This window comes from Pipistrellus kuhlii, unplaced genomic scaffold (genome assembly GCF_014108245.1).
Source record: "Pipistrellus kuhlii isolate mPipKuh1 unplaced genomic scaffold, mPipKuh1.p scaffold_m20_p_14, whole genome shotgun sequence".
In the NCBI taxonomy this organism is placed as follows: domain Eukaryota; kingdom Metazoa; phylum Chordata; class Mammalia; order Chiroptera; family Vespertilionidae; genus Pipistrellus; species Pipistrellus kuhlii.
The window spans coordinates 30,536,405-30,549,533 of record NW_023425449.1 but is presented as its reverse complement, the minus strand read 5'-3'; the positions used below and the strand labels follow the sequence as shown (position 1 = coordinate 30,549,533).

Below are 13,129 nucleotides of genomic sequence, written 5' to 3'. Positions count from 1 at the left end.
ATAAATGAAGTCTAAAGTAAGCATAAGAATAAAAATAATGGCCGAAACTGATTTGGCTCAGTGGTAGAGCGTCGGTCTGCGGACTGAAAGGTCCCAGGTTTGATTCTGGTCAAGGGCATGTACATTGGTTGCGGGCACATCCCCAGTAGGGGGTGTGCAAGAGGCAGCTGGTCGATGTTTCTCTCTCATTGACGTTTCTAGCTCTCTATCTCTCTCCCTTCCTCTCTGTAAAAAATCAACAAAATATATATATTTTTTAAAAAGGATAAAAATAATGAAGAGCAAAAATGAATGCAGTAGGAAATAGAACAAAAACAGAAGAAAAAAATCAAATAAAACCAATAAAGTAGAGGCCTTAAAAGACTTCTATAAAGTTATAGTATTCACAATAGTGTGATATTGGTAGATAGACAAGCATAGAGGTCAATTGTACAAAATAGAGAGTCAAGAAGTAGATCCGCACATATGTGGTCATTTAAATTTCTACAATCATCAAGGATAGTCTTTTCAATAAACAGTGCTGAAACAATGAATATCTATATGGAAAACAAACAAACAAACACACAAAAACTAAAAACCTTTATTCTTACCCCACACATATAAAAATTAACTTAAAATGATCTTAGATCTAATTTAAGAGCTAAAACTATAAAAATTTCTAGGAGAAAATCTGTTGATTTTGAGGTAAGCCAAGATTTCTTAAATCTCAAATCAAAAGGAGAAAAATGACAAATTGGACTTCATTAAAACTAAAAATGTTTGATCTTCAAAATAAGAAAATTAAAAGGCAAGCCATAGACTGGGATAAAATATTGCAAAACATGAGTGATAAGAGAGTTTTATACAAAATATATAGAGAATTTTATAATTCTCCAAGATGACAAACACTGAATAAAAGACGTCAGCTAAATATGGGAACAGATAGTTCATTAAAGTAAAATTTTAAAATGACTATGAAGCACATGAAAAAATGCTAAACATCATTAGTCATCTGGAAAATGCAAATTAAAACTACAAGAAGATACCATACAGATCCATTAGAATGGCAAAAATGTAAAAGATTAGCATAATACCAAGCTCTGTCTAGGATGTGGAGTAACTAGAACTCTCTTACATTGCTGGGAGAAACACAAAATTGAATAGCCAGTATGGAAAAGTTTGACCATTTCTAATGAAGTTAACCATGAATTTACCACATAATCCAGCAATTTCACTCCTTAGTATTTATTGAAAGATACATTCACAAAGACTTATATGTGAATGTTCATAGAAGCTTTACCTATAAATAGCAAAAACTGCTAACAACAAAACAATCATCCATCAAGTGGTGAATAAATAAATTGTGGCATATCCATTCAATAGAATATTACTCAGGATAAAAAAAGAAATGAACTTCTGATACATGCAACAAAATAGAGAAATCTCAAAAGCATTATTCTAAGTGAAAGAAGCCAAGCACAGAAGTCTACAAAATGCATCTTTTCATTTATATGACTTTCTAGAATTGGCAAAACTATAATGACAAGCAAAAAATTAGCTGGGATACAGGGAGTTGACTTAACTGCAAAGACACATGAGGGAACTTTTTGGAATAACTGAAATATAATGTATCTTAATTGTGGTAGTGGCTATACAATGCTCCATATTTATAAAAAGTTCTTGAATTTTACACGTAAAATTTTAAGAATCACATCTTTCATTTTTTCATTCACCTAATATTTTGTGACTGTTTCTAATATGTACATTCTGTCTTTGCTCTACTGGGCAATGGATTCTAAAAATGTCTTTTGGTGGACTTCAGAGTTGAGTCATCATGGGCTTTTATGGAGTTTATGGCATCTAAAGGGGTAGTAAGAGTTGTGTAAGCATTCCGTTAAATGGGTGTTGGAAAAACAGTTTGGGAAATTGGGATTTATTTATAAGAGATTCAAGATAAGAAATATATTTTGGAAAATGCAAGGGGCTATCAATTTTAGTGAGAATCTTTTGTTGTTATTGTCAGAGTGGTTTGTATCAGTCCTAAATCCATAAATCCTCCCAATGAAAACATCCTGAAACAATTTATTAAAATTTTAGTACTAACATTAGGTAAATAGATGAATCTTCTCATTGATAATTACTTTATTTTCCTAGTGAGCAAACTGAGGTTCAAAGAAATATCCCTAGAGTCAGATGTAGAAGCAGAAAGACTGGAACCTAAATTCTTTCTCCTAATATCATTGATCTTTTCAGTGCCTCATCTTTTAGGAGAATGTCTGACCAACTTATTTGTCTATTTTCAGACTTGAAGAATGGAATGTAACAAGTGGATATTCTATTATTGAAAACAACAAATAGCTATAAAGTTTTTTGGGTCTTATATAACTACAGATTCATGCTCTGATAAAATATATGAGCTGTGGTTCTTGATAGAGGCAGAAATTTTAATGTCCAAGTCCCTATTAACAAAGTAATTAGCTGTTTGTGGAGTGTGTGTGTGTATGTGTGTGTGTGTGTGTGTGGTGTAGAGGATGAGATGGGGGAGATGGGGTGGTCTTCTGACCTTGAGGCAGCTGCCATGGTCAAGATCAAGTATCAGCCAGAGCAGCTGCAAAGTTAATCTACCAAATAAGGAGACATTTATTTGGAAGTTCCTGTTCTCAGAACAGCTCCTATTAAATGGTTTGGACAAATTCTTTCACCCAAGGCCACTAAACCTCCCTGGGAAGAAAGAAAGGGGAACAGAAACATTACTGCTCCCACTTCTGAAAAAATCTAATTGCCACTGACATTCCCAATAAAATACCCAATTGTCCATGGGGGTGTGATGGGAGTTGAGGCAATCCCTGTGTTAACCCCCAGGTATAATTTTCATATAAGTAGTGTAGAAAGAGGAAGGGCAGCAGATGGAAGCAGATTGAATCAGGCATCCCCAGGAAGTGAGGCTCAAGAAACTGCTTTCTAAGGGAAGCCAACCTGTCTCACAAAGTCTTCCCCACCTTATTATTATCATGTCTTCTGAAGTTAACTAGGGCCTGGTGTAACTTTTTCAAAATAAAATTTAAAATCAACACATGACATACATTAGTATCATTTCTACCAAACTCTTTGCGTTGACTGAGTATATAGCAGTCATGGCCTAGAATGGTGGAACTTAGAGAGCAATTTTGTAGCTAAAGACCAGTTCATGTATAGAGGCTTTGCATAATTTGACCTGTGACCTCTTTCACAAGGTTTTCTGGGAGGAATGGGGTGTGAACAGTTTCAAAGTGTATCCCGCAGAAGGATGTTTTCTATGAGATCCAACTTGATATAGGGCTGAATTCAAACCTTGTTGAGAAATTATTTTTTCTTTGAGAATGAGGATGGGGAAGGCAACAATGCTCTTCTGATCTATCAAAAAGCTAATCCCCATTCCCGACTCATGGAGGGAATTGATGTCTAGTTTTTGCCATGACCAGCTTCTAACACATAATCTGCCTATGTGATTAGGTGAAGAGAGAAGGTACATGATAAAGTAGAGATTGCATGAAATCACAGGCATCTTTAAAAGTAAAGGCAGGTGAATGGCCATGAGGAAAGCACCTGGTAATAGAATCTGGTCTTAAAAGATTTGCAGTCTGGCTGATGAAGTCTGAAGTGAGTTTACAGATGAGCAAGCGAGCTGAGATACTTCTGGGTTTCTGAGGCAACCTCCTTCCCTGACATGGGACCAGTGAATCAAGGAGAACTTTGTATCACACTCTAAATGTTCAGGGGAAGACTAATGATGAAGTATGAAATTCCAACAAGCTAACCTTTTATTGGACAAATACTAATTTAGTGAGCTGGGTTCTGAGGTGATGAAGGTGAATCAGGCCTGCAAAAAGCTCCGAGGCCAGGAGTCTGATACTTTAGTGAGGTCTCTAGCTATCTGTCCATATCTTCTTTCATGGGTCAAAGAATGATACTTCATCATAAACACATTTTCTTCTCTATGTAAAAGGCCCTTTCTCAAACACCAAGAACTACACAAGCAGGGCTCTTTGCAAAGCTGAATGTCAATTCACCCTACCTCCCCTTGTCCCCACTTATCTCACCCCTCATCCCACCAAACAGACACATGAATGTCAGTGTACATGACATGGGCTCAGTGGATGGCAGACAAGAAGCGTGACTCTCCCCCTGCAGACTCAGAGAAGTATTACAAGGATGTATGACAACCATGCCCAAAATCTGACTTCTCAGAATGTAAGCTAGACTCTCCAGACAATTATTCAGATCCACACTTAGATTATTCCAGTAAAACATGGAGTGTTCTCTCTCCCCATTTGCCCCCACTGATTCCATGGCCAATTCGTCCTCCCACTACACTTCCACATAAATAATGACAGCAGGAGGAGTTAAGCACCTGAGCAGACTATAAGGGCACTCAGAACATTCTAGGGGCACAGGTTTCTGGCTAACTATTAACCAGTGGGGGGTAGGTCCCACTCACACACAGTTAAAGACATGACAGGAATCCTGCTTTGCTGAGAAGACAGCTAATGAGGCAAAAGGGAACTGTATGATGGGGAGCTTCCAGAAGAGTTGATGTCCACCCTGGAAAAAGTCAATGAGCCAGAAATAGCTGAGGCTTTTCAGCACAGTCACCCTGAATTGCTTCTGGGTTATAGGCACAGGGGAGCTGGGTCTAAGTTCAGCAGGGTCATTTACTAAAAGTTCACTGAATCTTTAAATTTTATTAATTAAACTGGTAACATTCAAAGGATTATTAAAGGAGTAAGATGTCAGTCCCTGAGCAAACCTCCCAACAGTAATCAAGAAAAGGATTGACTACGAGAGAGGTGTCTTAAAAACATCCTGCTGTTTATTGGCTTTATGACTTTTTCTCTGGTTCTAATTCTTTATGGCTGGTAAGTGAACATTGATCTCTGACTCTTTACTCATTCAGAACTCACCTGGCTGCAATCCCCCTAATATTGCTGTACCCAGGGCACCTTTCCCTCAGGGACCCTCTTTCCCAGGAAAGACTGTAGAGTCTGAGGGTTCAAAGACAACTGAGAAATCACCTAGTCCAACTGCCCACTAGACCAAGAATTGCCTATGTATCCCCAACAGGAGTCATCAGGCCACCTCCTGGACCCATCTGGTATAAGCAGATGAAATGCTGCTACTTAATCTATGGAAACCCTACAGAGTCCTTTGTTACTCCTCCCTGTATTTTAAGAGCAGTGAATTCCCACAGCATCATAGATGCCTTTTGAAACTGTCCCCCCCCACCCCCCACCCTTAATGGCCATTTCGAGGGTCCATTGTTACTGGATTACTGAATAATTGCCCACGGAGTCACTTCTGAATCAGGATCCCCTCCATGCAGGATTAGATAATGGAGCAATTCTCCTCAGGAAGGTGCCTTGAGGTGATTGCATTGTGGGAGCTCGATGCCACAGTATTGTCTAGGAACTTGGTTCTTTTTAGGTGGCTGAGCCTCAAGGTTGGGGAGACATTCATCTCTGGGCCTACAGAAGAGAAACATGATAAAAGAAACTACATGAGATGTTAGTCAAGGGGGAAAAAAATGTTTCCTACCCATTAAAGTAAAAATCAAGCACTGAATCTGACTCCAGATGTAGTGAAGTATAAGAAAAGCCAAAAGTGCTAGGCAGATTGCTAACTCCTGTGAGGAAACAAGAAGAAAACTTCACTGATGTTATCACAAATCATTTTCCCAACATCATTCAGATGGACTTTTTATTTTGGTTCAGAGCCCTATTTTGTGCTCCTCTCAGGGTCTGTTCAGAAAACAGCTCCTCCTCACTCAACTTCCACTAAAGCTGTAAGAATTCCCACATAGTTTCTAAGAATAATCAATGCCCACTCCATTTTTTAAATCTGAAATCCACTTCAAAAGTTTTCCTCAAACCAAACATTTATTTTTGTCATTTTCATCTGTGAAAATAAACATATGGCACAAAAGCCTGTTGGTTACTTTTAATTTTCCAAAACTCACTTGGTTTTTTACCTCATGAAAAGAAGGTTCACTTGAGCAGATACAGTCAAGATAGTAACCAATTTTCTAATTTTTGAAAAAATGTTGTTTGTTGTTCGTAATCACCTGATGACCCAGGAGCATAAAACGAGAGTATTTGTTTGACGGCCCCCTTGAATGACACTCACACCCACACAGCATTTAAGAATGCTCAAGAGTATTGAGTAACCACGAACATTCTTCTTCAGGAAGAAATTGTAGATTTCTTCTGGGGAATCTTTGAGCCATGCAAACATCTATCAGTGTTAGGAGGAGACACTGATGTCAAACTTTCATTATAAGGAAAAGGAAAAAAAATAAGTAAGTGTTCCTTTTTTTAAATTTGATGGAAGAAAACCTGTGCTTTTCTGTTCCCATGGGGCACATGCTTAGGAGAAGCACTAATTTAATCAAGCCAAGACTATCTTTGCCTAGCTGTAGCCAGCACACTCCCAGAATCCATGAATCACGGGTTATTTTCCAGAGCAGACTTAGAACTCAATTCAAACATACTCCTTGAGGATTGCTGGAAAGGGCACAAAAGCAGGTTATTAGTCTTTGGATGCCCAAGGCGGTCATAGAGTAGGCTGAGCAAGGGCAGGTGGCCTTGCAAAGGGGAACAGGGACACCAACCAGTCACTTCAGGCAAAGCAGCTTTCAACTGCATGCCTATGGGCCAGGCTCTCTGGACCCCCTCCCCTGGGAAGCCAGGTGTGAGGTCACCACTCATGCACAGAGTGAGGTCAAATTGTTTCTTATTTTTTGTTTTATGTAAGGTTTAAAAAACAAGTCAACATAAGGCTTAAACAATAAGCCAGGGTTGGGGCTGAGCTGTTCCTAAGATTTTTACCAAGGCCATGGTTTCTGTCTGCCCCTTTGGAAGCCCTGGTTACTAGCAGGACCCTGGGTGGCACAGGGGAGCATTCAGACACAAGAGCATCAACACTAACCTGAGAAGTAGCTGCAGGTGAACTAGTTTCCTTACCACTCACTGCTGCCCTCTCACTGGCTGCAGCTTCTGCCACTTCTGCCTTCTGCACACTCGAATCCTCAGAACCAGGAGGCCCTATGTGCCCCAGACCTTCGCTCACTGGGATGGAAGGTGGGTTGGTGGTAGCTTTCCGGGTTTGGCCTTTATACCAACTAGGGTAAAGCAAGGGATCCGCAGTGTCCGTTGCTGTAGGGACTGGAGTTTCAGACTCTGTGGTCTGCAGAGAGCCAGTGGATACAACCTCCCCCTTAATCAGGACAGGTACATTCAAAAGTAAAACAAGAAAAAGAAGAAGAGGGGAAAAAAGGCAGTCGATTTTAGTTCCCTTCAGGTTTGACAATTGTGAGCTGTGTGTGCAGTGCCTACTTCAGTGCATGCTTAGTTCATCCCACCCTTGGCAAGCGCTAAGGGCAGAAATGCTAACAGTACCCTCTTTGTGGCCTCTGCAGTGACCCTTCTTCTTTTCTGGGCTTGTCTTCCACATGTTGGTAGCCTGACCAGGAACCCTAAAATGAAGGTGACTTACAAAACATTTGATATGGGGAAAAGGTCAAACTATTGACCAAAATTAATTTTTAATATATGTGGGCTCCCAAAACCTCTTTTCTAAAACCAGCCATTGAGCCGGGACCAGTTTGGCTCAATGGATAGAGTGTTGGCTTGGGGACTGAAGGGTGCTGGGTTCGATTCCGGTCAAGGGCATGTGCCTTGGTTGCGGGCATATCCCCAGTAGGGGGTGTGCAAGAGGCAGCTGATCGGTGACTCTCTCTCATCGATGTTTCTGGCTCTCTGTCTCTCTCCCTTTCTCTCTGTACAAAATCAATAAAATATATTTTAAAAAAATAAAAATAAATAAATAAATAAAACCAGCCATTGAGCTTATTCTCATTTAGTTATCATTCCTCTTTCAATTTCAGTGCAATTGGTATACTCAGATTTTCAAGATTTTAGGAACTGTAAATAACAGTATTTTAGCCTGGTTGTCTATGAGGCAGAGCAGAGATTATATACTTCCATCCCCCAGTTCTTGCTCTGAGGTTTTGTTTATATAGGTAATTTTAATCCACTTTGAAAGCAGGTGCAAAAACAGGGCTCACTTGTGATGAGTCTGCATTGTCCACAAATTCAGCAGGTTGGAACCCATCTGCTGAAGGTGTCATGTAGTCAGCACAAAGGCTTGAAAACTGGCCAGTGACATCTTAGAAATGTAAGGTCAGCCAATCAGGGTACAACATTTGGGATGAGCTAATTGGCTTACAAAATTTTTAAATAATTCTGTCAACACATAACCTTATCAAATGACATACACAGAAAATGAGGCTATATTTGCACACTGAATGAAAGTTGTGTTTTAGGGTAAGTAAGGGATGTAAATTACCATGGCTTCTCTATTCACTTTCTATATTATCTGTAGAAAATGCAGAGTTTCAAAAGTATATTCATTGTTATTTTTCATCCCAAATTGCATACTGTCACCATATACCATAAATCTGTATTCAGAGCAGACCTAATCTTCATGATATTGGCTCTCTGTGAATATGTTACATATACACAATTTCCAAAAGAAGATTGCCTCAAATTGAGGGCATTATTAATGGAAAACCGTGTCAAATCAGTTATAACAACTGATCTGTTGAATAACGTACAGGGACTTTTCTCCCAGACATTATGACTGCCCTGAAATCTTTTGTCTTTCACATACAAATGTCTGGCATATAGTAATCTTTTCCTCAAGGCAGAATAAATTGTTTAGGCTGATCAAGGAAGCACACCAGCATGTCCTGTAGAAAACTCATGAACAGTTACCTGTGTCACTGGGGCATCTGCAGCAAGTGGCAGGGCTGGAAGTGGCTCTGGAGAGGAAACAAGTGTTTCTGGGGCATCCTGGACCTCTGAGGCCAGCTGAGAGGGCTCCAAGGCTTTCTCTAGACTTTCATCTTCTTCTGATGGCTCTGTTAGAACATGTTCTACCTCTTCAAATGTTACTTCTTCTTCTCCTTGTCTTTCTCCCTCTCTGTCTCCTCCTCCTTCCTCTTCTCCTTCTCCCTCTCCTTCTCCTTCTTCTTCTTCCTCTTCCTCTTCTGGTAAGGTAATGTATTTTTGAATCATTACAATGACCACTACTGCCATGGAAACAATTAATGGCCAGGGCTTGGGAAATCATCTCTAACAGAACTTGACTATCGCCCAAGTACACCATCATGCTGGAGTTTTGTGCTTCTAGTTAAATGTGGACAGGACAAATGTGAAGGGTGTCAAATCACTATCCTCCTTGCTCCCCTCCCCAGTATGATGTCTAGGTCTCACCACCACCATGCACCATCTCCCTGACCCCCAGAGCCTGTTCACATTATTACACACACTGTCACATCTACAAGCTCCTGAAAGGTTAGGATTGTCACTTATTTATCTCCATCGAGTCAAATGAAAATGCAACTCTCTTCTTTATCTAGTCTTATTGTAATTTCTTTCTTACTTTGGTCAGTGAATGCTGACTTTTGCCACAATTAATGTCATCTTTTCCTAGTCCATTACTCTTAATATACCCTCAGACAATACTAAGGAGAGTATTGTTAATATTTTGAAATATTAATTTTTCAAAAGATCCATCCAGAAAATTTGCTTCTAAAGTTATATCTGTGGACACTAATACAGCTTCCTGGCATTAACAGTCATCTAACTGAGGTGCCTCATCACCTAAATGGGCAGGATGGATCAACATCATCAAAGACTTAGTCAGCTTTAAGGTTATTTTCCTCTTTTCGGTGATTTCATTAGGACAAATTTCCAGGAGTGGGATTTCTGGGCCAAATGGCAGGGATGCATTTATAACTCATGGAGTACATCTGGTCACATGGACCAAGTTTTATTATCAGGTTGTGACTTATTCTTGACTTGCTACTATTCTTGCCCTTGAAAGTTTGATTAAGTGGATGTGCTACACTATCTATCCAGATGTCTTCTATGTTTTATTTTTATCTCATCTCTAACCTTGCACCTGATGACATCTTACATCATTGTGGCTAACACCTTGTGTAGGGTTGAAGTTGAGATTTGATCATCACCATCAACTATTAAGTGTTTGACTACCCAGAGTCAAATGCCCAATAATGGCATTATAATGGGCACTGGTGATATGCAAAGCTAAATTAACAGTCAACAAACTGTATGATTTTGTAATGAAATAGAACTTCACATTAGATTATAATCCTTGTAAAATTGTCACCATCCATTCTAAAAGTGACTCTGAATCCGCTTTTCCTCCCACTGAACTCCTCTGCAGCTTTCATGCACTTGCAATTTTGGCCAAATGGTCACAAGAATAACAAACCTCTGTAAAAATCAATTTCGCGTATTATCTTCTCTTCTCTATTGAGATTGACTGTGAAGTGGTTCATGTTCTCATAACCATGCTCTATTTTCTCCATCTGAAATGCTTTTGATGCTTCAGAAATTCTGCAACAAAGACAAGTTGCTACTTTCTGTCACTGTTTATAATTTGATAGCCTTGGATAGAAATGAAAAGTATTGCATTTTTCCATAAAATGAAAATTACTTACTTTTGTAACAGGGTTTTGGCATTCTGTGAAAGCAAACAAAAGAAAGCATACTTAAATTCTTTTCATCAAACATGATGTTGAGACTTAATTCTTTCCTTTGCTGACTCTGAAAATCTCATAGTTTAAATTTTAAATGCCATAAATAACTGCTCCTTTATACCAGAACCATCTTATATTTAAGCAATGTCATGGTCCCTTAAATTTATGCTCATGCTTAAGCAGATGGAGAATAAGCACATACTGAACTTACATTTTAGTTGGTAAAATAGATCAGAATGAGATGTACATAACAAAACTGTGATAACAACTATTTCTCCAACACCCATCTGCTTGGTTAGTTTCCTCTCATGGCAAAAAGAGACTTACCTGCAGAAACACTGCCATTTCTGGCTCATCCATGAACTGGATTCCTGACTCGACCAACTTTGATACATTCTCCAAATGATCAGAATACTTTTTGATCAGAGCACGGACATGTTCCAGTTTTTCCCCTTGAGTTCGGGTAATGGCTTGGCTCATCTCATTCTTCCTCTCCTCCAGGATGCCATATAGGTAGTCAAACTTCTCACAAAGTTCCTGTTTCTGTTTTTTGCAGCATTCCTATTAGTTGGGTTAGCTAATGTTAGAGAGTGTTTGGAAAAATCACCTTTTTTGGGAGATAAGAAAATTTATTTATGTAGGCTACTTTTCCCTTAAGCTATTGCTGACAGATACCTACTGTGTTAATACTTTGAAAATCCCACTTTTATCAAATTTGGTACTTGGCCAATCCAAAAGCATTCAAATAGGCTAAATAGATCACTTATTTGTCCACCTTCTGTTCTTTATAAATGGATAATTTCATACAAATTAAGACAGGTTTTATTTTAAATCATATATTGGTTATATAGCTTATAGGTTTATATTTTGCTTTGAAATGATTGTGTGTGTGTGTGTGTGTGTGTGTGTGTGTGTGTGTGTGTGTGTGTGTTTGTAAGGAAAAAACTATGGTACTTCCTGGTTTGTACCCTCAATCTTTCTCTGTCCTGTCTATACCACTACTGTTGTTGTTCAGTCATCCCATGTAGATTCTGAAGCTTCCAATGGCCTTGGCAACTGGGATGACCCCTTCAAGCCAACAAACAAACTGCTGCCAAATTCATTTTCCTGGGATACAGTGCTTTTTCTCTGTTATGACTCCCTGTTGCCTAAAGAATAACACTTTAACTTTACAGCCGGCTTTCAAATCTTTTTATAACCTGATGCCAGCTTTCCTTTGCCACATTTTACTCTTCTCCATCACATACCATACCTGTGTCCAGCAAAAATAAATCACTTACTTTCTTTTCTCATGTTCTCCCTCTGTTTAGAATGTTCTTCCCCAATTCACAGTTGCAAACCCTAAACTATCTTGAAGACTTGTTGAAATATCACTTCTTTTATGGAGCTTTCCTTGATCTCTATGGTCAAATGTCAATTTTAATCTTCTGAAATTCCATAATACTTATCACTTATGGCATATACTTGCATTCAGGTGCTCTATTTATCCAATACTGTCTAAGACAGTGAACTATTGAATCTAGTCTTGGATTCCTAGGGGGAAAGGCTGTATGGGAAGTCAGCCTCATCCACTTGCACTGTGTGACTAAAGCATCTCCAGTACCATCCAGCTCCCTTTATACTCTGAATCCTTGTTTCAATCCAGTTAGCCTGGTCATTGGCCTCTTGGTGTTTTAAGCTCCAGTAAGCTTGATGTGTGTGTGTATATCTGTCTCCTTGGACTTGACCATCTGGGTCTAGGACCTTTATGGCCGAGAGCAGGTTTTAAGCCATGATGATCCAAACTAGCTCTCCTGCCTGGTGGGTGCTTCCTAGATCCAGCCAATGTATCTCTGACATATCCGACCTTTGAATGACCCTGATTACCTGTTCTTTTATTTTAGTAAACATTATTCTCTTTGATATCACATATTTCTTTCTTTACATGAGTTTCTTAAATATCTAAATTATAGTCTCCTTAGGGATAGAATTTGGGTATGCCTAGGACACATACCACCTTGGTCAGATGTTCAGTAAATATCTGCTGAATAAATTTTTTAAAATCACATTTCATTTCCCCCAATTTCTCTACTATTCTCAGATTAAGAGATGCTCCACAAATGTGCAAACAATACATCCTTCATTCCACTGCCTCCATTCTATCTAATAAAGGGGGATATGATAATTGACCCTTATGCTATCACAAAGATAGCAGCACCCACAGCCAACAAGGAGGGAATATGCTAATATTCTGAGAGACTGCCATGTCCTCAAAGATGGCAGCACCCACACACACAAGATGGCAGTGCCCAGTCCCCTCAGCCCTGCTGGGGTGCCTGTCTCCAGAGTCCATCGGTCCCCTCAGCCCCTCAGCCACCCAGGGCTGGCCCGAGGCACAGGAAGCCTCGGATGTTGGCTGCCCAGCTGCCCATAGCTACCCACGGCTCAGGTAATCAGGGCTGGCCAAGGCTTGCACTGCCTCCAATGGCAGCACCAAAGGTGTGATGGGGTGTCGCCTACCCCTGATGGCCAGGTTGCCTCCCGCCTCTGAGGGCTCCAAGAATGAGAGAG

General features: G+C 39.7%; 1 protein-coding gene across 3 annotated transcripts in view; it reads right to left on the bottom strand.

Moving 5' to 3' along the window:
- TRIM55 (tripartite motif containing 55) overlaps nt 1–13,129 on the bottom strand; it is a 41,071-nt gene that overhangs the window by 11,232 nt on the left and 16,710 nt on the right. The window contains exons 5-10 of one of the 3 annotated variants that reach the window (XM_045581446.1): nt 10,907–11,140; nt 10,541–10,563; nt 10,312–10,436; nt 8,787–9,061; nt 6,940–7,227; nt 5,499–5,638 (exon numbers count right to left, since the gene is read on the bottom strand). In XM_045581446.1, the coding sequence (XP_045437402.1) occupies nt 5,525–5,638; nt 6,940–7,227; nt 8,787–9,061; nt 10,312–10,436; nt 10,541–10,563; nt 10,907–11,140 (1,059 nt within the window). In that variant the 3' untranslated portion in view covers nt 5,499–5,524. Of the gene's footprint in view, nt 1–5,498; nt 5,639–6,939; nt 7,228–8,786; nt 9,062–10,311; nt 10,437–10,540; nt 10,564–10,906; nt 11,141–13,129 lie in introns of those variants that run through there. The other 2 variants (XM_036437045.2, XM_036437047.2) reach the window with 2 other exon arrangements.